Here is a 27,838-nt window from a genome sequence, read left to right as displayed (position 1 = left end):
TTAAACACAGACCGTGGCAGAACTTCAGTATTATTAGATCTCAGTGCTGCGTTTGACACTGTTGACCACAACATATTACTCGACCGACTAGAAAACTGGGTGGGACTTTCGGAAACAGTTCTAAATTGGTTTGAATCCTACTTAAAGGACAGAAACAACTTTGTTTCTAAAGGCAAATACACATCTGAGTTGACAAATATGACATGTGGGGTACCTCAAGGCTCCATCTTGGGGCCTCTTCTCTTTAACATCTACATGCTACCACTGGCTCAGATAATGAAAAACAACAAAATAAGTTACCATAGCTATGCGGATGACACACATTTACGTAACTATTTCACCGAGAGTGGAGTGCACCAGCTGGGCGTAAAAAAGTAGGGCTTAACTATGTCCGACTTAGTGATTCGAATTTACACCGAGTGCACCAAGCCTGACTAGTCTCGGTCGTAGCTGCGCCTGGTCTTAAGATGCGCGTCCACGTGAATACACGCTAAACAGTAATTGTTGCCAAGCAACACACGTCTACATAAGTTACCACTCGAACTCCTCCATTCAGAGCAAGCTAAGAATTTGATAATGAATATGGATAACGGAAAGAAGAGAAAAAACAATTTTACTGATAGAGAAATTAGAACCTTAATTGAAATATATGCAGAGCACAACAACTCGCTAACTGCCAAATTTAATAACAATATGACCAACAAGAACAAACTCGCAGCCTGGAAGTCAATCACTGAAGCAATAAATGACTTGGGTGATGGAGGGATACGGACAGTGGAAGAGTGTAGGAAGAAGTGGAAGGACCTACTATCCAGAGCCAAGAAGGATGCGTCAGTTCTCAAAAACCCGCCGACCGGCGGGGGCCCTGCACCAAAAACCTCTCCATATAGCGATATAATTATAGCTATCTTTGGAGAGGATTCCCCCACTTTCACGGGGTTGAGTGGGATCGACAGCTCTGAGCTGTCAACCTCAACATGTGAAGAAGTTGATGCAGACGTGTCAGCTGTCACTATAAGTGGTATGTTATTAATAGAGTAACATCTCCCTACATTATCTATATAAACATTACCCCCCGTGAGACATCACGGCTAGCAAGATAACAATTAGCAATCACGGCAGTTGATAGTAACTGACATTAACTTGACATTTTATAGACTCAGAGGACCGCAGAGAAGAGGGAAGTCCCTCACCCACAGCGTCAGCGATGACTCAAGGGGAATCCCAAATGGCCCCACCCCGAAAAAGGAAGAGGGATTTGACTGAGCTACAGCGGGAACTGACGGAAAAAGAAATAATTCGTGTGGAGGTGGAGACCGCAAAATTAAGAGCGGAACACACCGATATCTTCACGGATGCCAGCAGGAGCCACAGGGTTCTCATCCGCCTCCAGTACCAATTCTCCATGCATGGGAAGGGGGATTCTCTTTTTCACACAGACGTTGTGCAGCACCGCAGTGGCAGCAATGATCACGCAGACGCGCTCAGGGTGCATTCGCATTTCACTGCGGAGGCAGTGAAACCTACACAAAAAAGCAAAAAACGATTTAGCCTATCTACATTAAAAGGTTGGCCTTTTATATATTATAAAAATGACTTAGGCCTACTAACCTACGTTTGAGCACTCCAATGCAGCGCTCTACAATGTTCCTTGTTTGTACATGCTTCTCATTATAACGGCGCTCTTGTGCAGTTCTCTCTGCGATGACAGCTGTCATTAGCCAGCGCTTCAGAGGGTATCCACTGTCTCCGAGAAGAAGACCATTCACTCTCCCTGCCTCAAATTCCCGTTGAAGGGCGCTCTCTCTGAGGATGCGAGCATCATGGGTCGACCCAGGCCATCTTGCAATGAGGTCGACAATGCCCATGTCCGAGTTGCACACAATTTGGACATGTATTGAGTGGTAACCCTTTCTATTAATATACAAATACTCTTGTTCAGAGGGGGGCCTGAATGCGAACATGAGTACCGTCGATGCATCCGACAATACCAGGTATACCTGATTTTAACAAAAAATCTTGCCTGGATTTTGCTGCTTCTTCTTGGGTTGGAAGATGGATATAATTCCTAAGGCGGAGCTGGAGAGCCAAGGAAACTTTTCTAATAGCCCGACATGCAGTTATGCGATGAACATTAATCATGTCTCCCACAGTATTTTGAAAGGCCCTGTTCGCGTAGAATCTGAGCGCAATCAACACCTGCAAGGTTGGGGAGAGCGCAGCGTTTCGGTCTGATCCGTGCTGGAGTTGAGGGGAAATCTCCTCGATTAATTCAAAAAGGGATTGTCTGCCGAAACGAAACCTCTCTATCAGCTCACTGTCCGAATAGATGTCCAGTGGGTTTGTTCGATCATGGACGACTCTCTCTTCTTAATGCCCTTTCGTTGTTAAACCTGTAAACAAGACGCACTGCCATAGTTATGTTCCTTCTTGCCTGTTTTACGTTACTATGGATACTAGTCTCTCTTTCCGATTTACGGCTGCTCCGTACTAGGCGTAAAAGTTACACACGGGCGCAAGTTGCGCAACGCATACAGGGCTTAAGTCTTAGTGGTGCACTAGTCATAACTTTAGTTTGGTCTTAACCTTCGGTTCTACGTCGGACGTAGAGTTACGCCCAGCTTATGCCCAGCTGGTGCACTCCACTCCAGGAGACTATGCTCCAATTCAAACACTGAGTAAGTGCATTGAACAAATCAATGACTGGATGTGTCAGAACTTTCTCCAATTAAACAAAGATAAAACTGAGGTAATGGTTTTTGGAGCCAAGGCAGAACGTATAAAAGTTAGCGCTGAGCTTCAGCCTGCAATGTTCAAAACAACAGATAAAGCCAGAAATCTAGGTGTAGTCATGGACTCTGACCTGAGTTTCAACAGTCACATTAAAACAGTTACTAAATCAGCCTACTATCACCTACAGAACATATCTAGGATTAAAAGACTAATGTCACAGCAGGATTTGGAAAAACTTGTCCATGCTTTATCTTCAGTAGACTGGACTACTGTAATGGTGTCTTGCAGGTCTCACTAAAAAAGATATTAGAAAGCTGCAGCTAATTCAGAACGCTGCTGCTCGAGTCCTCACTAACACTAAGAAAGTGGATCACATCACTCCTGTTCTGAAGTCTTTACACTGGCTTCCTGTGTGTCAAAGAATATATTTCAAAATACTGCTGCTGGTTTATAAAGCTTTGAATGGTTTGGGACCAAAATACATTTCTGACCTCCTGCTAAATTATGAACCATCCAGATCTCTCAGGTCTTCAGGGACTGGTCAGCTTTCTGTCCCCAGAGTCAGAACTAAACATGGAGAAGCAGCGTTCAGTTATTATGCTCCAAATATCTGGAACAAACTTCCAGAAAACTGCAGGTCCGCTGCAACTCTGACTACTTTTAAATCCAGACTAAAGACTTTTATTTTTGCTGCTGCTTTTAATTGAACTATTCACTTAAACTGCACTGTAACTTTTATCCATGTATTTTTTCTTTTTAATGTTTATTTTATTATCTTTTCTTTTTAATTTGCCTTGCCTTGCCTCGCCTCGCCACATCCTGTCAGCATTATCAACCAAGTAGCTTTCCGTTTTACCAAGGAAATCAACAAGAAATCAGTTTCACAGATCAGATTCTGCAGATTTGATAGCGTCGTGTTGATGCAAAATGGTTGTCCAGCAATGCATGTGCAGCAGAGGGAAAGATATATTCATAAGCGTCTTTGGGTTCGAGAAAAGTGCTATAAAAATACAATTTATTATTATTATAAAGCCTAACCCACAAAAGGAACTTTTCTGTCTCAAATGAAAACACAGCAAGAAATAAACAATAGCTATATGTGAGGATAAGGATAATAACATAATTGAGTGGTGTGCCATTTATTGCTTTCTAAATGGTTCACTTTGAAGACATTGTAGCTGGGACATCGAGAAATCTAAGGTTTGGTTAGATTGACTAATCTTCACACATAGGTTTTAAACAGTAATTAAATGTTAATGTGCGATAACGATCAGACCGCTGTAATAACAAGGAGCTGTTCTTCTTCCCTCAAATCAGTGATGTAAATACCAGAACAAGAAAAAAACAGGAACCAACAGGCTTGTTCTGGTATTTACCACACTTTAGTTAAGAGGCTGCGGTGGATTCAGTGGTGATTGTTTAAGGCCCTGTCACACTGTCCCGAAATTGACACCCGATGGACACACGATAAAGGAAATGTTCAAATTCGGCTGTGATCGTAGCAACATCGGGCCATTCGTGAGGGCATCTAAGCCATCGTATGACCGCCGGTGGAGTTTCTCAGGCTCCGGCAGCAACTTCGTGAGCGGCAACTTCGTAAGGCATTCGTGAGGGCATCTTGTCAAATCGTGTCATCTTCGTGTTATCATCAGTGCATTCACACTCACTCTGATCGGGGCGAATGCCCGATGGCACCGAGGATAACAAGATGCCCTCACGATGGCCTTACGAAGGGCAAAATTGACACACGAATTCAACACGAAAATGAACCTTTGCAAGGTCCTTCGGCAATTGTTTGGCATGCCAAAGATTTTGCCTCCGCTCACGAAGTTGCTGCCGGAGCCTGAGAAACTCCGCCAGCGGTCATACGATGGTTTAAGATGCCCTCACGAATGGCCCGATGTTGCTACGATCACAGCCGAATTTGAACATTTCCTTTATCGTGTGTCCATCTGGTTGTTTTATTGCACAACAAAATCATGTAAATATATTATGTAAATAACCCAATTTGTGTTCTGTGAAACTAAAAAGGATATAATATATTATTTTGAAGGACAGTTGACAGGAAATTGTTGTTGTTATGGAAACAACATTACGGAGAAAACGTAATATTTTCTACATATAAAGACGGAGAAAGTAAAGAACAAAGTCTGAAGATATCAGTACAGTATCATAGTACTGTAACATAATTGTTTTTGGTACTTTCATTGCAGTTGTATGTCTTAAATGTAATGTAAATGTTGCCTTCGTGTGTGGTTCGGGGCCATCTTCGTGCGAAATTCACAATTCCATATTCGTGTGTCCATCGGGTGTCAATTTCGGGACAGTGTGACAGGGCCTTTACAGAAACAAGATCTGACCTGACCTCCACATTGTTACTTACTGCTGCTCTTTCAGTCAGGCTCATTTACAGATCATTTAACAGTTAGAAATGTGGGATTAGCCACAATTCTTCAAATCTGATTATTTTTTAAATAACTTTTTCAAATTTGAAAAGAAATACAGCTTACTCGAGCTATTTCACAGCAACCACATTTGTACTCATTTTAGATTTCCATCAGGAGCTTAATCGATATTTAAGCACTGACAATTGTGTGATGATACAACATTGTCTGAACTAAACTGCACCCATCATCCCATCAAAATGCATCCGAACTGCAAGTATGCACATAACATGCAGTTCGACATATTATCAGTATCAGAAACAGCTTTATTGCCAAGTAGGTTACCACATACGAGGATTTGCCTTGGTGTACATGGTGAATACATATACACAGTTAAAGTAGATACAAAAAGTAAGAAAAGCAACCCAAAAATAAAATAAAAACAATTGAAACTATTATATGTTAACGACGTGTAGAAAACGATTTTGAAATGTGGATATACCAGAAAATTACGTGCAGTATACTCTTGCAAAGTACTTCGAATAACACAATAACATCAAATATGTGCAGTACTGTTTTGGACAGTGAATGAGAGCTTGTGTACAAATGTGAAAAACATTGGAGGGTTGCACAGAACCGGCAACACTTAAATGAAATAAATAAAAACAAGATATTGTTTGCATACTAGTGTGATTTAATGCAATGCAAACAATCTATAGTGTGGCTGAAGGCAAGTATCAGCGTTATCCACTGGATACTATGGATAATCATATCGACACAAAGAGAGTCACCTTCATCCTCAGTGGGAGGCCTGGGTTGTTAATAAGGTCAATACTAGAGCAGAAAACACGTGTGTGTGTGTGTGTGTGTGTGTGTGTGTGTGTGTGTGTGTGTGTGTGTGTGTGTGTGTGTGTGTGTGTGTGTGTGTGTGTGTGTGTGTGTGTGTGTGTGTGTGTGTGTGTGTGTGTGTGTGTGTGTGTTGTTATTGGAGGTTGTGGAGGATGGATCTGAGGTTGATGCAGAGGAAGTTGTGTGTGTGGTTGGCTTCTAACCCTAATTTTTAACAAGCAAACTAATGCTCTTTGCACTTCCTTATGATTTCTTTCCTCCACCTTCGATCTCTGTGAAGACATTTATATATATATATATATATATATATATGAAATTTCAGTGCAAGATAATTAAAGATGCACTATAGCAGGCCTGATAATAATACAGTTTTCCTTCTTGAGATGAAAAGTAAATTGTTAATCCTGCCCTGAACTCCCTCAGCAGGTCAAGATCACACTCCAACACCCGCCAATCATATTGATAATCTGTCTTCCTCAAAACAGCATCCAGCCTGAGGCCAAAGTAACCGCATGCAAACTACATGCTCATATAATGAGAAGCAGATATTCTTTTATCAAAACAAAACTCAGGGTTCACCAGAGTCTTATCTGCCACACACTTATCTCTGCTGTTTCTTCCATTATAATAACATTCAAACATTATTTTATCTTGCTCTGAGCACCTTTCTTTTATTAGACTACATAAGACGTAGGCATGATGTTTAATTGTATTAATTTGAAAAGCACAGCTTTTGATTTGTGTGCTGTATTTGGTTTTATTTTTAGCCTGGATTGCATCTTTTCCATTTGTAATAGTGCTTACTAATGCTTGTTTCTACTTTATATTGCCCTTTTGATTTTAATGCCCTGCAGCAAGGCACATTTCCTTTAGGAGATGGTTTATGATTATCCATCACTATCTATTTTTTAAATGATTTTTTTCCTCAATCAATCATGCGGTTTACAAATAGGATGCCTTTAGATGTTAAAGTCTAAAACCCTAACATTTTCAGCTAATAAAACAAATATGGCAGATCTGAGAAGCTAAAAATAAATGAATGCAAAGTACTTTTGCTTGAAAAATTACCCAAACTGAGCACCACTTTCACAAGGCTGGGAAGAATGCATTACATTGTTTACATGTACACCAACAACATGAGGCTAAGGGGAGGAGCAGATAGATGTAGAAAACCAACAGGAGCCATTTTGTTTGATTTGGGATGGCATAATTAGCTCTGACATGCCCATTCTCCCAGGAGACTGAGCGAGGAGGGAAGCAAAGTCGTGCCACATTGATTCTCTGAGTTTCTCTCCACACAAAGTTGTACCGCTCAACTCTTAAGTGCAAACAACCCTGCAGTCACGTTTCAGGAAAACATGCTGGTATGCCAAGTCTTACTGTGTGCACGCGCCGTGCTCACACACCCGGAAAACTGTTCACACATACAAGCAAAACCTCATAATCAGAAGGAAACAGTGAGAGGTAAACATGATGCAACATTAGGTCAAACTTGGCTTCACACTTAATACTTTCCTGCAAACATTTCCTGTCGGTCTCTCCCAACAAACATTAACACTCTCCTTTTCCCCTAACTAAACTACAAATACACCTGACTACTACCACACACACCTGAACGAGTCCAAGCGGAAATGTATACATCCGCTACTATACTATACAGTGTGCAACTCTGCAATTTTGACAGGATAACAACTGATGACTTCTAGAATTGTGTGAGTAACATTCTGTTTTTAGACTTCTCTGTTTCAGTGTGTGTACTCTGTATCAATGCTCTGTAGTTGATCTGACTGAAATTGGGATTTTAAATCTCAAAACTGCTACAGTATCTGTCAGGCAGAAACTTGGGACAAGTAATTTGACTGAAACCTTAAAACTGAATTAACTGACTGCTAGGGTTAACTTTGATTTAAACATTTGTAGAATACTAAGAGCTTTATTGAGTAGGTGTAACTGTATTGGGTTAAACTCATAACCTAGGGTTTAATGTCCAATCCAATCCAACTTTATTTATATAGCACTTTAAAAACCTTCAGACCAAAGTGCTGTACACAACATAATATAAATACATTTAAAATACAAGATACAAACACAAAACAAACCAGAATAAACGTAATAATTAAAAAATAAATAACAGGCATATAATAAAAACAATAGACCACTGAAAGCAAATAAAAGCAACACTCTACTTGTTTCTGAATGCCAAGGAGAAGAGGTGGGTTTTCAGACGGGATTTAAAAACAGTCAGTGTGGGAGCCTGTCTGATGAGCAAGGGCAGGTCGTTCCACAGTTTAGGGGCGGCAGCAGAGATAGCACGGTCCCCTCTGCGCTTAGACTTTGTTTTTGGCACCCTCAGGAGCAACTGATCAGCTGACCTGAGAGTGCGAGTGGGCGTGTAGCTGTGTAACAGCTCAGAGAGGTACGGCGGGGCCAGGCCATTCAGGGCTTTAAAAGTAAATAAAAGAGTTTTAAAATGAATCCTCAAATGAACGGGCAGCCAGTGGAGTGAAGATAAAATGGGGGAAATGTGCTCGTGTTTGCGTGTGCCAGTTAGTAGCCGTGCTGCTGCATTTTGCACCATCTGGAGGCGAGCAAGGGAGGATGCACTTATCCCCATATATAGTGCATTACAATAATCCAAGCGGGAGGTGACGAAGGCATGGATTACAGTTTCAAAGAGGTCACTATTTAAAAAAGGCTTTATTTTGGCTAGCTGCCTGAGGTGGAAGAAGCTGTTTTTAACAACTGCCTTGATCTGGCTGTCAAGCTTGAGTTCAGGGTCCATCTTTATCCCAAGATTTGTGATGGTAGGCCTGGTGGAGTGGCCCAGGGATCCTAGGTCTATAGGAGTGTAATGTAATTGTAAAACCATTGGGCCACTGAAAAGACAATAACAACTCAGGAGGGAGCCAGTCTAGATTTCCTTTTGAGGGCCAACAGCTGCAGAGAGTTAACTAATTAAAGGGACATGGCCCCACAGCTGTGAGAACTCAGCAATCAGGTGTCCATTTTAGGTAGCACTTTCCTGGAGCGTCAGCTTCAGACAGACAAAGACAAAGGAGTCCTGCTGAAGTAAGACTGACAAAGACAAAGGAGTCCTGCTGGAGTCACGAGGGTGGCAAAGAGGAGGCAAATCCTACTTTGATTGAGCCAAGTATCGCTGGTGTTTTATTTTATTTGGTTGTTTAGCCCCTCAAGCTATAATCATGTGTATTTTCTCCATTCCTGTTTATGTGTCTTCTCGCAATTATCACTGGCCCCGTGTATCTCGTAATCGATATAACCGGCCTGCTCTCGTCTATCCTACGTGCTCCACTGAGATCCAACATCTAGTTTCAGGTGGCCTGTGGAACTGACAGTCAGCTGTTCCTAAGGCTGACTTCATCTCTGGCTACGCTTCCCTGCAGTCTCTGGATTTCCTTGCTCTCACTGAGACGTGGATTACTCCATCCAACACATCCACCCCAGCAGCTCTCTCCACAGCATATTCCTTCTCCCATACACCCAGACCCACTGGCAGAGGAGGTGGCACTGGTCTCCTGCTCTCTCCCAAATGCAGTGGCGAGCCGTGACTTTTATACCTAGGCCCTCTGACCCCCCCTTCCCTCGAAAAAAAGGAGATATTACGTCTCAACGTATACTTCAGCGGAATATCAAAACAGCGGTCCGGGGTGAAACGCATCAATGACAGCGACCCTCTACCACACCAAATAACATCATTTATACCTACACCTATCATGACAGGGCACACACAGCTAAGTAGCAATTACAAATGAATTAAGTCGGCACGGCGGCCCGCATTGAAAATGACTTAGGCCTACCTTTGATGATCAAATCACTGAAACACAAAGTCCATCCTCCTGTTCTTTTGGATGAAGCACTTCATGGCGGGGTCATGCAGCTGATCCTTTGCCACTCCAGTTTATCATTGTAACTCAATCTTGAAAATGACTCGGTTAATAATTTCGCAACGATGTCCTCACTATCACTGAAGTGAGCCATCATGAACGAACTTATGCTAATTATAAATCTATCGATTAGATTTATGATTCGACAATAATAAAAGTAGGGTAGACATGTGGATATTATCCGGCTGAACAAAACGTGCATTTATCTAACAGGTTCGTTTTCCACAGACCTTATTTCGAGCTATTTTCCAAAACCCTATGGAGAAATCCCACTGCTTTCTGTCGAGGGAATCCGAGCGAAGCTTACTTCCGGGTTTTAGGACGCGTCACTGGACCACTTGCATAGACCTCACAGCGGGCGGAACTTGTCATAAAGTCCACGAAAATAAAGCCCGCCCATTTAGAGGGAAGGTATGATTGTACTGTCAATTGTACTGTCATTTGACATTACTCTCTCATTGAGTTACTATGGCGGGCCCTCTGTGAATCTACAGAGGGACCAACAAGCCCTCCGGTCTTCACATAACTCGCAGAGACGGCATTTAACCCTTCACATTCCAACAGAAACTGAACAGGCAGATTCGAAGGATTTATTTCTTTGGAAATATTATTTTAAATACAATTAAATCAAGTTATTTTGGTAAAACTAATGAAAAATGTAACAACAAAAAAATATAAAAAATAATATTTTGCCCGAGAGGGCCCTGACGGCTCGCCACTGCCCAAATGGTGCTTTTCCCTCTTCAAGCTACTAGGGGTGTAACGGTTCACAGAAGTCACGGTTCGGTTCGTACCTCGGTTTGGGGGTCACGGTTCAGTACGGTTCGGTACAACAAGAAAAAGCAAAAAAAAGTCCCAAATGCATAATTCCAGGTTTGTTGTTATTTATGTTTGAACAGTAGTGCAAGTTTCAGTTTCAAAATAAGGAACTCTGACATTTTGAATAATTAAATGTATTAAACAGTTCAAAACAAACCATACACAGTACACTCAGATGGCCACATTATCTATAATGGCTGATGTCAAACAAAAAGGTTTCATCAAGCTGTAAAACTAAAAAGAATGTCTTGAAAATATTACATCATAAATAATAAGAAAGTGTTTCAAGAGCGCAAAGTCGTTGAAAAACATATGCCAAAAGCTTCCGTTATTTATGTTGGTCTCTTGGCTTCTTAAAAACAGCGGGGATCAGCTGTTGAACAGCTGTTGTCTTTTGCCGGGCTCAGGTGATTGGCAAATCTGGGTGATGCCTTCTGATATGATTTAGCATGTTTGGCGTGTGTTACCATTAGCATACATCACCGCTATCTAACAACGCCGACACACCGTCCTCGTCCGATCCACCACTCGTCCGATCCACCACTCGCACACTTAATCGTTATTGTAGTCCACAGGGAACCCGAAATGTTCCCACACAGCTGATTTAAAAGAAGCAGGTGGGTTCTAGCTCCTGTGTGTTATCTGAAATCGTCATACTAACTTTTCTTCTTCTTGTATTTTGTTCGTTTTGTTGTTGTGTTTCTTCTTGTTCTTCATTTGTTGTTTAAGGGCGGCTGGCAAACAGCTTTTAGGCGCAATACCGCCCCCTGGATTATATATAGTGTAGTGGATATACTGCCCTGAATGACAGACTTTTTTCCCAGTTGTAAAAAAAAAAGGCGTATTAGTCGTGTGACTGCATGTGCCGAACCGTGACGTCTGAACCGTGACGGTACGGGACGAATACGGATACCGTTACACCCCTACAAGCTAACTAACTTCGCTCCTTCCACCTTTGAATTCCATGCCGTCACAGTAACCCATCCTATACAATTAACCATTGTTGTTCTCTACCGTCCACCAGGCGCCTTGGGGGACTTCTTGGAGGAATTAGATAATCTCCTCTCACACATTCCTGAAACTGGCCCTCCCTCTGTACTTCTCGGAGACTTCAACCTCCAGACGGGGAAGATAGACTAACTAAAATCTCTGTTAACCGCCTTTACTTCCTCACTGTCTCCATCCCCACCAACTCATAAAGCTGGCAATGTCCTTGATCTCATATTCTCAAGGAACTGCACTACTTCTAACCTCTCTGTAAAGCCGCTCCACACCTCCGATCACTTCTTCATTTCATTCTCTCTACCCCTTTCCAAACATAACAAACTAATCTCTTCTCATCCTGCACCTGTCCGCCGTAACCTCCGTTCCCTCTCCCCCTCTACCTTTGCCTCATCGGTGCTCTCAGCCCTCCCTTCCTCTGACTCGTTCCAACTCCTGCCTCCAAACTCTGCTGCAGAAACTCTCCTCTCTACTCTCTCATCCTCTCTGGACTCTCTCTGTCCTCTCACATCTCGGCAGGCTCGTCAGTCCCCTCCTGCTCCCTGGCTAAAGCACTGCGTGCTAATAGAACTGTCCTTCGGGCAGCAGAGCGTAAACGGTGGAAATCCAAACACCATGACGACCTCCTAACCTATCAGGCTCTCCTCTTTCTCTGCTTCGATCTCTCAGGCAAAAAGCACTTTCTTTCAAGATAAGATCCAATCTTCCTATTCCAATCCCAAAAAACTATTTTCCATCTTCTCCTCCCTCCTGGACCCCCCCAAATCCCCTTCCCCCTCCAAATCCCCTTCCCCCTCCTCCCTTCTGTCAAGCGACTTTGTTAACCACTTTGAAAAAAAGGTTGATGATATTCGCTCTTCTTTTTCTGACTCACCTTTACTCACCGATGGGTCACCAGACCCTCCTTTCACCCACACACTGACCTCCTTTTCCCCTCTCTCTCCAAGTGAGGTTCTTACCCTCATTACCTCTGCCCGCCCTACCACCTGTCCTCTGGACCCTATCTCTTCAAACCTCCTTCAGACTATCGCTCCTGATATTCTACCGTTTCTCACCCATTTCATCAACACTTCTCTAACTTCTGGTCACTTTCTAAACAGTCTCAAGGAGGCAAGAGTAAACCCTCTCCTAAAGAAACCCACTCTCAACCCGTCTGATGTTATAAACTACAGGCCTGTCTCTCTCCTCCCGTTCCTGTCTAAAACATTTGAACGCGCTGTCTTTAAACAACTCTCCTGTTATCTCCATCAGAACAACCTTCTGGATCCGCACCAGTAGATCGGGGATCGGAGCCGATCACGTGATTTTCAAAAGATCGGAAGAAAAAAATCGGGGATCGGGATTTAAAAAAAAAAAAATTATAAAATATTTTTATTTTATTTAATGTTACAAAACAAAAATGACCATGTTCACGTCTTAAAGTCATCCTGAGGCCTTAGTTTTGGTTTAAAATTACACAATATCATGTATGTGTTCTTTTGGGCTTGTTTTCATAGACCTGGTTGCTTATTTCTCTCAAATCTGGCAAAAGAGTGGGCGCAGTGTCTAATAGTAGCAGTAAGCTAACGAGAGGCTACGTTCAGCTGGTGACTCGGGAGTCGGGACAGAGAAAATGTCAGGAGTTTGGAAGTATTATAAAATTGAAAGCGAAGGCAGTGTAACAGCCAGATGCAATGTTTGCAAGGCGGAGGTTCCGCGTGGTGGAAAGAACAGCGCTACGTTCAACACGACCAATCTAATACGCTACCTGAGAAACAAACACCAACAACAACACGACGAGTACACAGCGGCCACTCAGGTAACGGCACTGAAACAACCAACACTTTCAGAGACTTTTAAAAGGAAAGAGAAACTGCCCCAGAACAGTGAAAAGGCCAACAAAATAACAGCCAAGATAGCTGAATTCATCGCGTTGGATGACCAGCCGTTATCTGTTACCTTTTTTTTCTCTTAATGCATTGCATACAGATCGGATCGGGAAAAATCGGTATCGGCAGATTGTCAAAATCAAATGATCGGAATCGGATCGGGAGCAAAAAAAGGTGATCGGGACATCCCTACGCACCAGTCTGGTTTCAAGGCAGGTCACTCCACGGAAACTGCCCTCCTTGCTGTCACTGAGGAACTGCACACGGCTAAAGCAGCCTCCCTCTCCTCTGTCATCATCCTGTTGGACCTGTCTGCTGCATTCGACACAGTGAACCATCAGATCCTCCTTCACACTCTTCAAGAACTTGGAGTTTCAGGCTCTGCACTTTCCCTCCTCACCTCATACCTCAAAGACCGCACCTACAGGGTTACTTGGAGAGGGTCGGAGTCCGACCCTTGTCAATTAACTACAGGCATCCCTCAGGGCTCTTTTCTTGGTCCCCTCCTCTTCTCCTTGTACACAAACTCGCTCGGATCTGTCATTAGCCCGCATGGTTTTTCATACCACTGCTACGCTGACAACACCCAATTAATTCTGTCCTTTCCCCGCTCAGAGACCCAGGTCGTCGCACGCATCTCTGCTTGTCTTGCTGACATCTCTCAGTGGATGTCTGCTCATCACCTCAAGCTCAACAAGACTGAACTGCTTTTCCTTCCGGGAAAAGATTGTCCCACTCTTGACCTAACAATCAACATCGGCACCTCTGTTGTTTCCCCGACTCAGACTGCAAGGAATCTGGGCGTGATCCTAGATAACAACCTGTCCTTCACTGCAAACATCGCTGCAACAACCCGCTGCTGCAGATACACGCTTTACAACATCAGGAGGATACGTCCCCAGCTGACCCAGAAAGCGACGCAGGTTCTGGTCCAGGCTCTCGTCATCTCACGCCTAGACTACTGCAACTCCCTCCTGGCTGGTCTACCTGCATGTGCCATCCGACCTCTGCAGCTCATCCAGAATGCTGCGGCTCGCCTGGTCTTCAACCTTCCTAAATTCTCCCACACCACGCCGCTCCTCCGCTCCCTCCACTGGCTTCCGGTAACTGCTAGAATCCACTTCAAGACAATGGTACTTGCTTACCATGCTGCGAATGGATTTGGCCCTTCCTACATCCAGGACATGGTTAAACCGTACACCCCAGCGCGTGCACTCCGCTCTGCATCAACAAAACGGCTCGCTGCACCCTCGCTGCGAAGGGGACCCAAGTTCCCATCAGCAAAAACACGTGGGTTTGCTATCCTGGCTCCAAAATGGTGGAATGAGCTCCCCATTGACATCAGGACAGCAGATAGCTTACACACCTTCCGGCGCAGACTGAAAACTCATCTCTTTCGACTCCACTTCGAGCGATAGAACTATTAACAAAGCTCTATATACTAATAAAGGACTGGCTTATCTAAAACCAGTTGAGTAGCACTTGAAATGTTTTTGCTCTATGAAACCTGATGTACTTATATGATTCTGTTTTCTTCAAGTTTGTATTTTGTTGGTCGAACGCACTTATTGTAAGTCGCTTTGGATAAAAGCGTCAGCTAAATGCAATGTAATGTATACTAGGAGTAAACTGGATGCCTGGCTAGTCAAAGGCCAAGATTTGAGCTGATCCATGGACAAAGAGGTGCTCAAGTGGTTGTCATGGGTAACAAAACTCAGCAACAGACAAGGAAGGCTTCTCAATACTCTAATTTCCCCTCCTCGACTCATCGGTCCTCCGGTAGTGACCCGGAAATGGATTTCAGCGCGCTATGTTGAAGGACATCTAATTTCTCTAAATGCCCATCGAGGGCCGATCATCGAGCATTGAGGAGGCTCTCTGGAGGAGCTATAACCGAGGATACACTGATGGTTCCTCCGCGGATGCATTTCCGGGAACGGTGGAGGCGTGACGCACGGCCGGACTTATCTCAGCCAATGACAGCTCTGCATGCACCCCCTGGATATTATAGACCATTTAGTGCTTCACATAATAAAATACACAACGGCTGTAGCCTGATTATGCTTTAGGAGCTGTAGGTGTGTGTTGTACAGTGTGTAGGCTGCTGTGCCTCCTGTCATCATTAATGGACGTCTCTTTAAAATGCCCGCTCAGAGGAGAGGATTTCTCTAACCGCCTGCTGCTTCCCCTCTTCTCTCCTCGGTTCCCCTCTTCGACTCCTCCGCTTGTATCTCCTGTGGGCGGGACTAAGTCACGAGGATAGGAGTCGAAGAGGGGAAATTTGAGAATTGAGAAGCCTTCAAGGTGATCAATAGCTTGCCTGCACTCCCACATGAGGTCACACAGACTACTGTGTAGAACTAAACTGTAGGTTGGGAGTCAAGGGTCAACTAACACACAACTTGACACCGTCACACAAATGTCATGCTCTATTATTATATACTTCAAACTCAATTTACATTATTTTTATCCGTAACCCAGGAATTCATATGCTAATTAAGACCATTTCACACTAATGTCTAATAGGAGTGGTGACATTTTGAACATAATTAGATGTAAACTGCAATTACACTGGTTGGCAGAGGCATTCAACTTCAAGTCGGTAATTCTAGTTTTCAAATGACCTGGAGGCGAAATGTTGAGTGAAACTAAGACACAGGTGTAACTAATAGCATTACTAATTGCTACACTGCATTGCAATAATTACTGGAGCAATCAACTGTTTTATTAGACACACCTGTGGAAATACAATGGAAGTATGTCAGTGCCTTTTGCATAAATGAGAACCCACAACAGTCACTCAATTTTTGACTAATAAAAGTGAGTGACTGTGTTTTACTTGCATGCAAGTCCTTGCAAACATTGCAACAGTGCAAGATAGTCAGCCATATTTACCAATAGAAAAATACATGTACATCACAATAAGTAATGATGTTGGGTGCAAGAATGCATGTCTAATAATATACGTTTTATTTCACTAAAAACAGCATATACCCTTAAGTGAAACGTGACTTCTGTGTTTTAAGGAAAATGTTGACATTGTGTTTGTTTGTGTTCGGTGCACTTAGCTAACAAGCTTAAGCAGAAGAACAGGCTAACCGTTACATTACTTGACTAAGCGCAACAAAAACGTAGTAAATAAAGTATAGAAAGATAGCTTAAAACGCGTAAATCAATTAAACGTACCTTGCTTTCACTCTTGACTGGAGTTGAACTCATACTGTATTACACCCTCCCATCGCTAATTAGCCTTACCGCAATTTCCGACTTGCAGTTACCTTCGATACCAGTCCAGCACCGTCCGTCTGTCACGCCCAACTTTCAAAATAAGAGAATAACAAAATAAAAGCTTTTAAACAAAATAAGCCTAAGAACTTAAACTTCACATGGCATTAAAACAGCCATATATGGGGTCATTTATAAATATGATTTAAATCCAATTCTACCAGCTTATTTTATGTTTTCTTTCATTGTATTCTATTGAAGTGTTCTTTATGCATATGCACATACAGCATGGACATTGCACTATATTGGACATGTTGAGCGAAAATGAATAAATAAAGTGCTTTCTTATTTTATTTATAATTGATTATAAAGATATTTTTAGTCCTGGAGGTGTTCTGTCTTCTCTTAAGAATGTATTTTCTTGTTTATCTCTACCCACACATTTGTCAACTATTCCTTCTTTGTCCCATCCTCCTAGGTTGCCCAATTTCTCTCTTTCTTTCTCCTCAGCCACATCTCCAGTTGTCCCGCTAAGGCTATTGGTCTGAAGGTAGCTTGAGTTGGCCTCAGAGGGTCACTGTGTGTGAGACTGAAAGCGAACAAGAGTGTGTGTGAATTACACTGTATAGTTTCCACATGTTGGTGTATTGGTGAGGGTAATTTAGCCGTGGATGAAGTATCTGTTTCTAGTACTCCTAATGGCATTATTACAGCAGGTGGCAGGGCCCATTATTAATAGTAAATGACAGAGCCTCTCTCCTAAAGGTCTTAATATTGATCCAGTCTATCCTGAGACTAGTCTTAATGATGATGTTCCTGAATGTCTTTCTCCACAGCACCGTAATCAAGGCCAGACACACATATACAACCTCTGAGTCACGATAAAGAGAAACAAGCCCACGCTACAAATGAGACTTTAAAATCAAAAGACGGAGGTGATGAATTGCCATCCCTATTCCTCGTTCAATCCTTCTCCTCCTACAGTGAACAAATGAATTCCTCTTTTCCCCTCACCTCTCATGCTGATGAGATAAATACTGATGGACAAGAGGAGGTGTGTGTTTTTGTGTATGTGCTGGCTGCTGTTTTGAATGCAGCTATGGAGATGTTTGTCACCCCTGATTGCACTCTACAGCTCAAGCTGCGCTCCTCACACAACGAGCAGGATGCATCTTAATGAGACTGAAAGCAACAGAATGATGGAGAGATGCAGAAGAGGAAGAAGAAAGAGTTGAGGATTGAAACTCTGGAGGAAGGGCAAAGGTTTGTGTGGGCTCAAACACTTTATCCTCTGTTCTATAGCAGTCATTCATACTAATGGAGAGAAAATGAAGAGAGATACCAAGGAGACTATACAGAGAGTAATAAGAAACCCATTGGTGTGGGGGCACAGCGGTTAATAACCTGATGGGTTAAAACCAGCAGGGGTGTGTTCCCGGTCAATACAAAGAATAATAATTGTGGCTGTGGCTGAGAGAAGGCCGCCCTCTGAGCACCATAATGATTTTACACTCCAATGCTTAATTTAACATCAATGGCCTGATAGGATAAAGCCTGTCTTTGTCACTACAGGAACTTTTCATGCTGATAAATGCAAACCGAGATGGATTGAACTCAGCTAAACTGTAGTGACACGATTGCTACTTTCTTTTCTATAGTATAGAGTGAGCTGAATGAACAGAAATATTTCAAACGGGCCATAACTCACATCTTAGCAAGTCAGGGGGAAAATTAAAAGCTCTTCACAAAGCGCACATTTAGCCTGACTCATTTCATTCTGACGGTGATCATATACTGTACGTCGATCAAAATATTTGTTGTTATGATATTGGAAACAGCTAGTCATAATAAAATGCATATTTGGATCTGACAATGTTGACGAAGTACTGACGTTAGCACTGAAATTGAAGTACTTTGAAGGACTTTCTAAATTATTATTATTATTAGGCTAAAGAGATGCTTTAGTAGCAGCTTTTATAGTTACAGAGCATTAAAGACAGCAATGATAACTTTTAGATGAGATGCTAAAGGTTTAGAACATTACCATATTGATACAAAATACAGTGCCGTCAAATAAACAGCCTCCCCTCTGAAATGTCAGTGCAGTGAAGGGAAGTCTTACTGAGTATTAACTGATTAGACAGCTACTGTCCTCTACTGGTGCGAAGCATCAACTACAGTGATGAAATAATGCTGAATGCAAATGAAGCACTTAAACTCATCAGCTGACATTTCTCCAGTAAGAGCTTACTGCTGCAAAGAAGATGATTATATCAGCGACGACATTTACTTTAGGTTTATATCCAAACGGTCCAGCAATTACACCTTTATCTTTCATTAACTAATACATTACCACTAAAACCTGTATTATATGCAGAGGTGGAAGAAGTACTCAGATCTTGTACTTTAGTAAAAGTAGAAGTACCAAAGTGTAGGAATACTCTGTTATGTTAAGTAAATCCTGCAATCAAAATGTTACTCAAGGAAAAGTACAAAATTATTAGTTTCAAAATATGTAGTTATTATGCAATTTGGTCAAGAACAATATGTTTATCAAAGCTGGTAAAGGTGCGTCTAGTTTTAATGACTTTGTATGCTGTAGGGCAGCTTGTGAATTTTACTCCAGGTGTAACATAAGTAATATTTAAGTGTTGATTATATTTGATATCATTAATCCTGATCTTTAAAGTAACCAAAGGTCCAAAATAAATGTATTGGAATATCGTTTGATATGAAAGAACATCTTTTACCTCTGAATTGTAGTGGAGTAGAAATACAAAGTAACATAAAATTGAAATACTCAAGTACAGTACAAGTACCTCAAAATTGTACTTAAGTAAAGTAATTGAGTAAATGTATAGTTACTTCCCATCTCTGATTATATAATGTACAATGAAGAGGTTAGTGCAGGTAAATTAAATCATTTCTTCATTTTTTATTGTAGGAATATAAAAACAAAAAGGTTGGCATAAAGCTTAAAAGCAGCAGACGAATTAGAAGATTTTCACACAGTTGAGTTGTGAATGTATAAACAGGGCTTTAATTCAATAGCGTGCATAGTCCCTCGTGTTTGTACAGTATACAGTTGGCTCCACTCCAAGATATTCAGCTCAGCAATGATGGTGAGCCTCTTTAGAAACTAGAAAGTCATAAAATCACATTGTTGGTAGCCATCCATCAGTTTCAGTTATGCAGCTGGAGCGGCTCCTGACGCCAGCTTTTATAATCTTTCTCATTCAGATCTGAAGCAAAACTATCAGATTAGCGCTGCTGGCTAATCTGCACTATGTCAATGAATGAAAACCATGCGCTGCCTCCTGTGCCGCCACGCCTGACTGAATAAGATATTATTCTGTGAAACAGGGAGGTGGCGGGGGGGGCATTGTTTAGTATAGGGCTGGCTGTTAAAATTATACACCATACTGTTTAGAAAGCAGACGATATGTCTTATGCTGAAATGAGTTTTTCTGTGTGTTTGCCAGCAGACTAACAATCCTACACACATGCAGACTGAATCCCTTTCTGTTTACACTGATGAGCCAGATTTCCCGCTGCTGCATCTCTGGAGGTGAGACATGGTGTCCCTCAGACCGAGGCCAGGGGGTAACGGGCCGGGATCCAGAAACTTCTGATGGGAGGACGATAGCAACTATTTGACAGCAGTGAAATGTAACTAAGTACATTTATTTCAGTACAAGCTACATGTACTTGAAGTGATTCAGTTTCATGCCGTTTACACTATGCTAGTCCACTACAAGGTCAAATGATTCTAAGTGACACAGGGGCTCCCTGTTATATTCTCTATGGGTCGCTTTCTATAAACAATTAAGAACCTTTAATATATTACATAGTTGCACTTCAGTAAAATGATGAACGCAGGAACTTGCAATGGTGTATTTTTGGGCTGAGGTATTGCTACTTCACTTTCTGTATTTTAGTAAAAGTTTGATTTATTATACAGCTCAGAGGTTGTTGTAGCAGAGAACATTATCTCCTTCTCATTTACAATAAATAAAAATGTTCCAAAAAAGTACATAATCATATATTCAGGGAATGAACTGAGGCACAGTAAACACTGTTTCTTTTACAAAGCAGAAGTGCCTGAACTTGATTACATGACCTGCTTTAAAAAACATTATCAATTATCTCAGAATAAGGACGCTACACCAAATGGTCAGAGGTGTACAAATAAACAAACACGTTCACACACATGAGTGGTTTATACAAATACTGTATGTCTGTAAACAACTGTGAAAAAAATCCTAATTGCATCCACAAAGTGCCAAAAGGTAGATGCCAATTCCGCACCACCCAAAGTGTATTTCTGAATTGAGTTATGTATGTGGTGTAAGCATATTTTAGAGCTTTGTTCCATTTAAAACTTTAATTGATTGACCAATTATATGTGATAAACGTTTGGCCAGCTAAACAACTGATATAATAATATTACACACAGAGACAGAACCATTTTCTTATTGTTCGCATAATAAGCAAAATGCACACCCACAGAGAACCACACACACATAAACACAAACACACACATATACAGTACACACACATGCACACACATCATAAATAATCATAAGAATATGGTGTTTATCTCAGCTTGATAAACTGCTTTTCATGGCAACATCCTACTTGTGTGAAATACTTTCCATCTCACACGCTGCACCGTATAGTCATAGCCATCGCCATGGTGATCCATCAGTGAAAGGTCTGTGCTGTTATTCTGGAAAATCCCTCAAACCTGAGTGTTTTCTTTAGACTTATGAAAACTACAGCTATTGCTGGGGCCAAAAGCTCCATTTGATCATACGCCACTATTAATAAAATAAGTAACTGTATCAGACATTTCACAACATCATAGATGGAAGAAACTTTGATCCTATTACAGCTGAAGGATAGCAACATGCTTTGACAAAACCTCCTTTAAGTCATGTCTAATACAGTGTTTCTATCTACATTTCACATGCAGCAGCACAGTCCCCTGCAGTGTGTCCATGGTGAGGAGAATTACATTGACCTAATTCACTTAACTGGACCAGTTAGATATTTGGACATTGGCTGGCTCAGCTTGAGTTTGATCCTCTCAGCAGAGCTCCAGCAGCTTCTAGCCTCAATAAAACCATCCTGCATCTCTGATAGAACTCATCTCTTGGTGAGTTATTAATACCAACAGAGCAGACAGGATGTTATGCACTGATTCTTCAAGCTTCTCATCAACAAAGCGAGGAGGAGAAGGTCGCCTTCTCTGCCTCTGCTCCATCTGCCCCTCCATACTGTACCCACGTTAAGAGGACTGGCAGGACTCGGACAGCTGAGTCAGAAAACTTGACAACCTCAAACTATTCTCAAAAGCATATCCTTGAAACATGTGCTCCCATTGACTATAGCTTAACTCCCCCACTAGCAACGGTTATACGATATCTGAACTGTCAGTAACTAAGCATGAAAAGACCTGTCAAGATGAATACTTTGTGCATGCAAAGTATTAATCAGAATAGATTAAGCTGCTAACGTTAACATGTACAACTAACTAAATACAACGTCTACCTATACAGACATACTCTACTTCCAAAGGGAAAGGTCTGCTTTTAGCAAACAGCTATATTCTGCAAATTATTAAGTCAAAGCTTTTGCTAACCAACTCCCTAAAAAGTCTTCGTTAGACAATTTTACATTGCCAAACTAATGAAATATTCTTTCTCATACAATTATTTCCTATGTAAAGTTTATTTTACAAATCAATTCTCAGTCTAGCATTAATGTTCAGCATTATATAATGTGCTCTGCCAACACTAAGACCCTGTAAAAAAAGAAAGAAGAGAATGTTGAAAGGTTAAAAAGTCAACTGAAGACATTGTCTGCATTTTAGAATTTGCATTAGCACAATTTTGCTAGCTACTGCTGAAGAATCTGCTGGCAACATTGATGGTCATTAGTGATGAGGCCTTTTTCTGTCTGGAATCAAAGACCCGTTGGTTTATGAATTACAATTACATTTGAGAGGTTTATCTGCCACCATTATCAGTGTAAACTGGAAGGATGAAGTGTGTATGTTTCTCTGTACTGGTATGCAGTATTTGGAAGAATGAAAAACCACAGTCAAAGTCTATGTATGCATACACAAGATTATTCTCTGCTGTTGCCAAATAAACTGTCTACTGTCAATGGGATGTAAATGAAGTTACAGCCTGGCCTGGCCTGCCCTGTGCAGGCTGTGGCCGAGGGCCGCTTCACAGTGTGACAGAGGCTTACTGTGCTCCACATTTGATGTTTAAGGGCGTGTTAACATTTTAAATAAATGTTGTTGTTCCTCAGAAATCACAGCATATTGTTATCATAACTCATGTAGAGAAAAACTCCCGGGGTCTTCCTCCTCCACACTCTTCACAGAGAAGAAAAAAACACAATTTGTACAGAAAAAATTTAATTTCACACCGGCAATATCAGCCAACAGTGACGTGTTTCTGGCTTTAAGACTGCTTTTTTATCTGAAGCTAAGAAGGTAGGGAAAATATTATTTTTTGATATTGTATTTATTCACATGTAAATCATAACATTATTTTGGATGCAGCCTTGGATGATGGCTCCAATACAATTTGAATGAAAAATATGAGAAAGATTAAAAATAGCTGACACTAATATTATTTATATCTCAGTATTTGAACCAGCTTTTTATCACTAAGAAGAATGTCACTTAAAGAGGGATTACATATTTAATTTGAATATATATATTTAAACTTTTTCCCAAAAAACTGAGAATATATATAATTGATAAGCAGCACTGGAAAATAACTTAAAGGTAGGGTAGGTAAGAATGGAGAAACCAGCTCGAGAGTGCTAGAATTTGAAACTACGCAACCGAAAAAAATCTGCCTCTTCCTTCAGACTTCCTTACAGAGCCCCTCCTCCAACACACACGAATGTGCACATGACCAATGAGGGCACGAGATAAGTTTGTGCACAGATGGAAGGCTGACAGGCAGGTAGGCCATCCAATTATTTTAGCCGGGCCAGCTAAAATAATTGGTCGTGCTTTTTACAGTGCTACAGCTTCCACAGATGAAATGTTTTAATGTATTTATTGTCAAAGCATTTAATGTATTCATTGCTATCGGGATGTTAAGAGCATTCCATGGAATATAACAAAAAGTGTTTCTGAAGTGAATTACCTACCCCACCTTTAACTAAATACAAATTATGAAACTGTTCAAACACAATGTTTTAAACAGAAAGACAAAGAAAACCCTTTAACTATAATTTGTCCATTTCAAGTCAGCATGACAAGTTGGGACAGTAAAGACACATCATGATTATAAAACTAAAAATGAAGGATCTACTGAAAAGAATGTGAAAAAAAATCACAGGATGTAATTTTCTGTTTTTCAAAGTGTGCTTTCTCACACCTTCAACATACTCCTCTTTTAAACTCCACCTCTCTTTCACACACACACACACACACACACACACACACACACACACACACACACACACACACACATTCACACTTCTCTCCTCTCCATACTGCTAACACCTCTCAACGGTCTGATCTTCATGGCACTTTTAGAAATCTGCCTCACTGAGCTGAGCAGCCGTTTGCACTTCTCTGCTGCTCACTGCTGATGGGGGGATGAACACGGGTGAGAGATTCTCATCAGACAATTAAATCCAGATAGACACAGCGAGTCACTCATTTGCAAACCGGCATTCAAAAGAAAATGCATGTTTAATTATTTAAATAAAAAATCCAGTTGGATGTATTCTTATGTTTGATAAGTAACATGTAATGTTTAAGTGCACTTGATCATCATTGAACCATCACTGTGCAAATGCACTTGTAATATTTTGGGAAGCCATTTTTCTTTAGACCCATTGCAGTCAGTGGTTAGATGAGGAGGTTTAAATTTTGGTTTGTAAGTATATAGTGTTCAGTAGATCCTCCGATAGTTCTAACCCAAGATTAATCTTTCGTTTCTGTTGTGAAGTTTATAGAATACATTTGCTAAAGCAACACTTGCATAACTCATACTTTTGCTTTGATCAACAATTTCTGCATTTATATTGAACTGTTGCTCAGAGGTGTATTTGTCTGTATTCGTCAGACCATGGTACAACATTGTGTACATGTACAAATCTAGCCTACATACAAAAAGTCCTCCAAGCCATCTGACTATACCATATCAAGCTTTAGAGGCAGGCGATGCCAAACTCTCAACAGTAATATATAGCAGAAGATGTCATTAGTACATTTGGAAGGTGACATGATACATCCTCAAAACAACTCACACCTGCATGTCGTGATGTAAAGGTACATTTGCCAACATAGGACTTGTGAAAAGGATACCGCCTGTGTTCATGTGCATACTATTTTCTTACTTATAAAAACCTCCATATTTCCCGCTGTTAATAATAATAATAATAATAATAATAGATTTAATTTGTTAGCGCTTTTACAGGTGCTCAAAGGCGCTTTACAGATATAGTGAAGAGAAAATAAAATGTTGTCATGTTACATGAGTACAGCAGATTTTTTCTAGCAAAAGGTTTATAATATTCCCACAAACCGTGTTTCTTTCTATGTATTTGATGTGAAGATGAAACGTTGAGTGAGAGGAGGTCAGGGCACAGTCAGGCTGTGAGCTCGCTCTCGAGGTCCATCAGGCCTCACTGTCACTGCTGTGCTCCCTCAGGGGCAGAAGGGGGGTTTCTACCAAGTCTGTTAAAATGTGTAAGTGTGTGCATATTTGCATGGGCAGTCAAACACGATTGTGTTCCCAGACAGGACATCCGTCTTTGATTTTGGCTGTGTGGCCTCTGAGGAGAGTGACTGAACTGCTTCTACATGATTCCTCAGTGAGTGTGTCAGCAATTGTCTGCAAGTATACTGCCTTAAACAAGCTCGTATGTAAGCTAAATGGTAAAAGAGACAGAGAAAAAAATATATAATAAAGTGAAGAAGAAAACAAGCAATGCAGAGGCAATGTTCAAGGACATTCTTACAGTAGAAAATACCATATTCAGCTGGATAAGAGTGTGAGGCTCAATAAACAGATTCATGTTTAAATGGATAAGAGAGGGAGAGAGAGGATAGACCTGTCTGAGATACACACACATTAGAATTTAACCCCTCACACATCCCAGGACGGTACTCTTACACTGTCAGCAGCTCTAACTCAACAATCAATCACATTGACGCAACCCAGGGAAACACTGAGATTGAGAGCGAGCAGTCAGGCGAAGAGTGTTAAGACAAATCCTCTGTGAGCAAACTCGGCAATGTCCAAAAATAAAATAGACTAGTTTGATTTTTGCTTTACTCATGTCCCAGAAAGAAGCCACTGTAATGCTAATGTCATGGCTGAGAACGCTGCTCGTTTAGCCACTTATGAGGACTGAGCCTCAGAGGGTGTGATGATAACCATCTCCTCTGCTCTTCCTTCAATCCAAAGTTCTAGGCGTGTAGAGACCATGTCTGCTTTCACACTGGCTGACAGAAGCAGGTCACTCAGTCATCACTGGTGCCATAAATCCACTGCTGCTCAGAAACATTCAGCATCCAGCTTCAGAGGCCCCAATAACCACACAAAATACTGCACCGGCTGACAATAACAAAACACTCAAAAGCTCTCAAAGCATGACTGACACAATCATTTTTCCACTTCTGAACTCGGGACCATTTCATAAACAAAATAGGCCATGTGTGTGTAGGCTAGCTGTGTGTGAAATGTAGGAGGCGGGGTGAGAGCAAAGCATGTTGATTACAGAGCTGATCAATATGAAAACGGGCTCGACATTAATTAGGCTACACAGGTTTAATTTTTCATCAGTGCGTAATTACAATTCATGTACAGGGACATGGTGAGGGCTGACAGCCAGCAGACTGTCTGTCTGCTGTCAAAGAGAAAACACATTTCATCCACGGCGCAGGCCTGTTTGGTGAAACGAGCCTCGACCAAAACATGGAGAAAACAGCAAGCTGAGGCATGACGCCTAAACAGACACACCCCCCTCCGGGCTGTGGCATCGAACCAGCAACAATGTGATAAACAAACCGCGGCTGCACAGTCCCGCCTGCCATAACCATTATAGTTAGTGATCCTAGTGGACTGTACACATCATTACGGCGCGTAATTACATTTCACCAACAACCAGGCCCAAGCATGTGTCTGTGCTTTGTCCACACGGCTTTTCCCTAGTGCAGACTGACAGATGACTGCACAAATGACATCTTAATCAAACCAGTGACACACACACAAACACCTCCCGTCTCCTTATTCATGTGTGCTGCTAGTCCCTCTCATGTGCACAACGTATCTCACCTTGCTTGACACATTTGAGGCGGACCGGGTCTTTGCAGTGTTTAATCACGGCCAGCACGTCCCGGGTGGTGAGCCCGGCCACCGGCATGTTGTTGACCTCCAGCAGAAGCTCATCCTGGGCCAGTTTTCCGCTCTGGATCAGTCCCTTCCCCTGCTTCACCTCGCCGAAGTAGGGGAACTGGCCGATCTCCGCACCCCCTTTCAGCTCGAACCCCAGCTCCCCTTCCTTCCCCCGGGTTACTACAGCTTCGTGGACTTTGTTGGTCCAGTGGTTTTTCTTCTTGAGGCTCTTAGACATCGTTAGGGCGAGTAAATCACCGCGGGCTGGCCCATACAAACGCCTCCTACCGTCTCATCCCTGCCTTTGTGCGACCGGCTGCAACTTCACAGCGCCCGTGGCTCCATCATCACCGGTGCACGCCACGCGTAGTGTCCGCTCGGCGAGCCGCACAGTCGGGCAGAGAGCTGCAGTACAGCACGGCGGCGGAGGAAACAATTCTACTCTCTCAGACACACAGACGCAAGAGACAGATACTGCCGGATGACCCGGATGTGAAGCCTGAAGGAGGGGAGAGATGAATGGTTCTGGTTCGGCGTAAAATGATGGAGAGGAGGGGAAATAATACAGGAGGCGCTTCACTCCCACTACACTGCCAGAGGCGCTTCCTCAGGCTCACTGTGATCACACACAGGCGGAGAGATCTGGGAGGAGGAACCGTTTACATACATTA

General features: G+C 42.0%; 1 protein-coding gene across 5 annotated transcripts in view; it reads right to left on the bottom strand.

Moving 5' to 3' along the window:
* Positions 1–27,611, bottom strand: part of magi2b (membrane associated guanylate kinase, WW and PDZ domain containing 2b) — a 105,263-nt gene extending 77,652 nt beyond the window's left edge. For all 5 annotated transcript variants that reach the window (XM_034085155.1, XM_071203486.1, XM_034085156.1 and 2 more), the window contains exon 1: positions 27,108–27,611. In XM_034085155.1, the coding sequence (XP_033941046.1) occupies positions 27,108–27,405 (298 nt within the window). In that variant the 5' untranslated portion in view covers positions 27,406–27,611. The remainder of the gene's footprint in view (positions 1–27,107) is intronic.
* Positions 27,612–27,838: the final 227 nt, after the last annotated feature.

Source organism: Pseudochaenichthys georgianus, chromosome 6 (assembly GCF_902827115.2).
Source record: "Pseudochaenichthys georgianus chromosome 6, fPseGeo1.2, whole genome shotgun sequence".
Taxonomy (NCBI): domain Eukaryota; kingdom Metazoa; phylum Chordata; class Actinopteri; order Perciformes; family Channichthyidae; genus Pseudochaenichthys; species Pseudochaenichthys georgianus.
The sequence above is the reverse complement of the archived record's forward strand: the minus strand, read 5'-3'. Positions and strand labels throughout refer to the sequence as shown.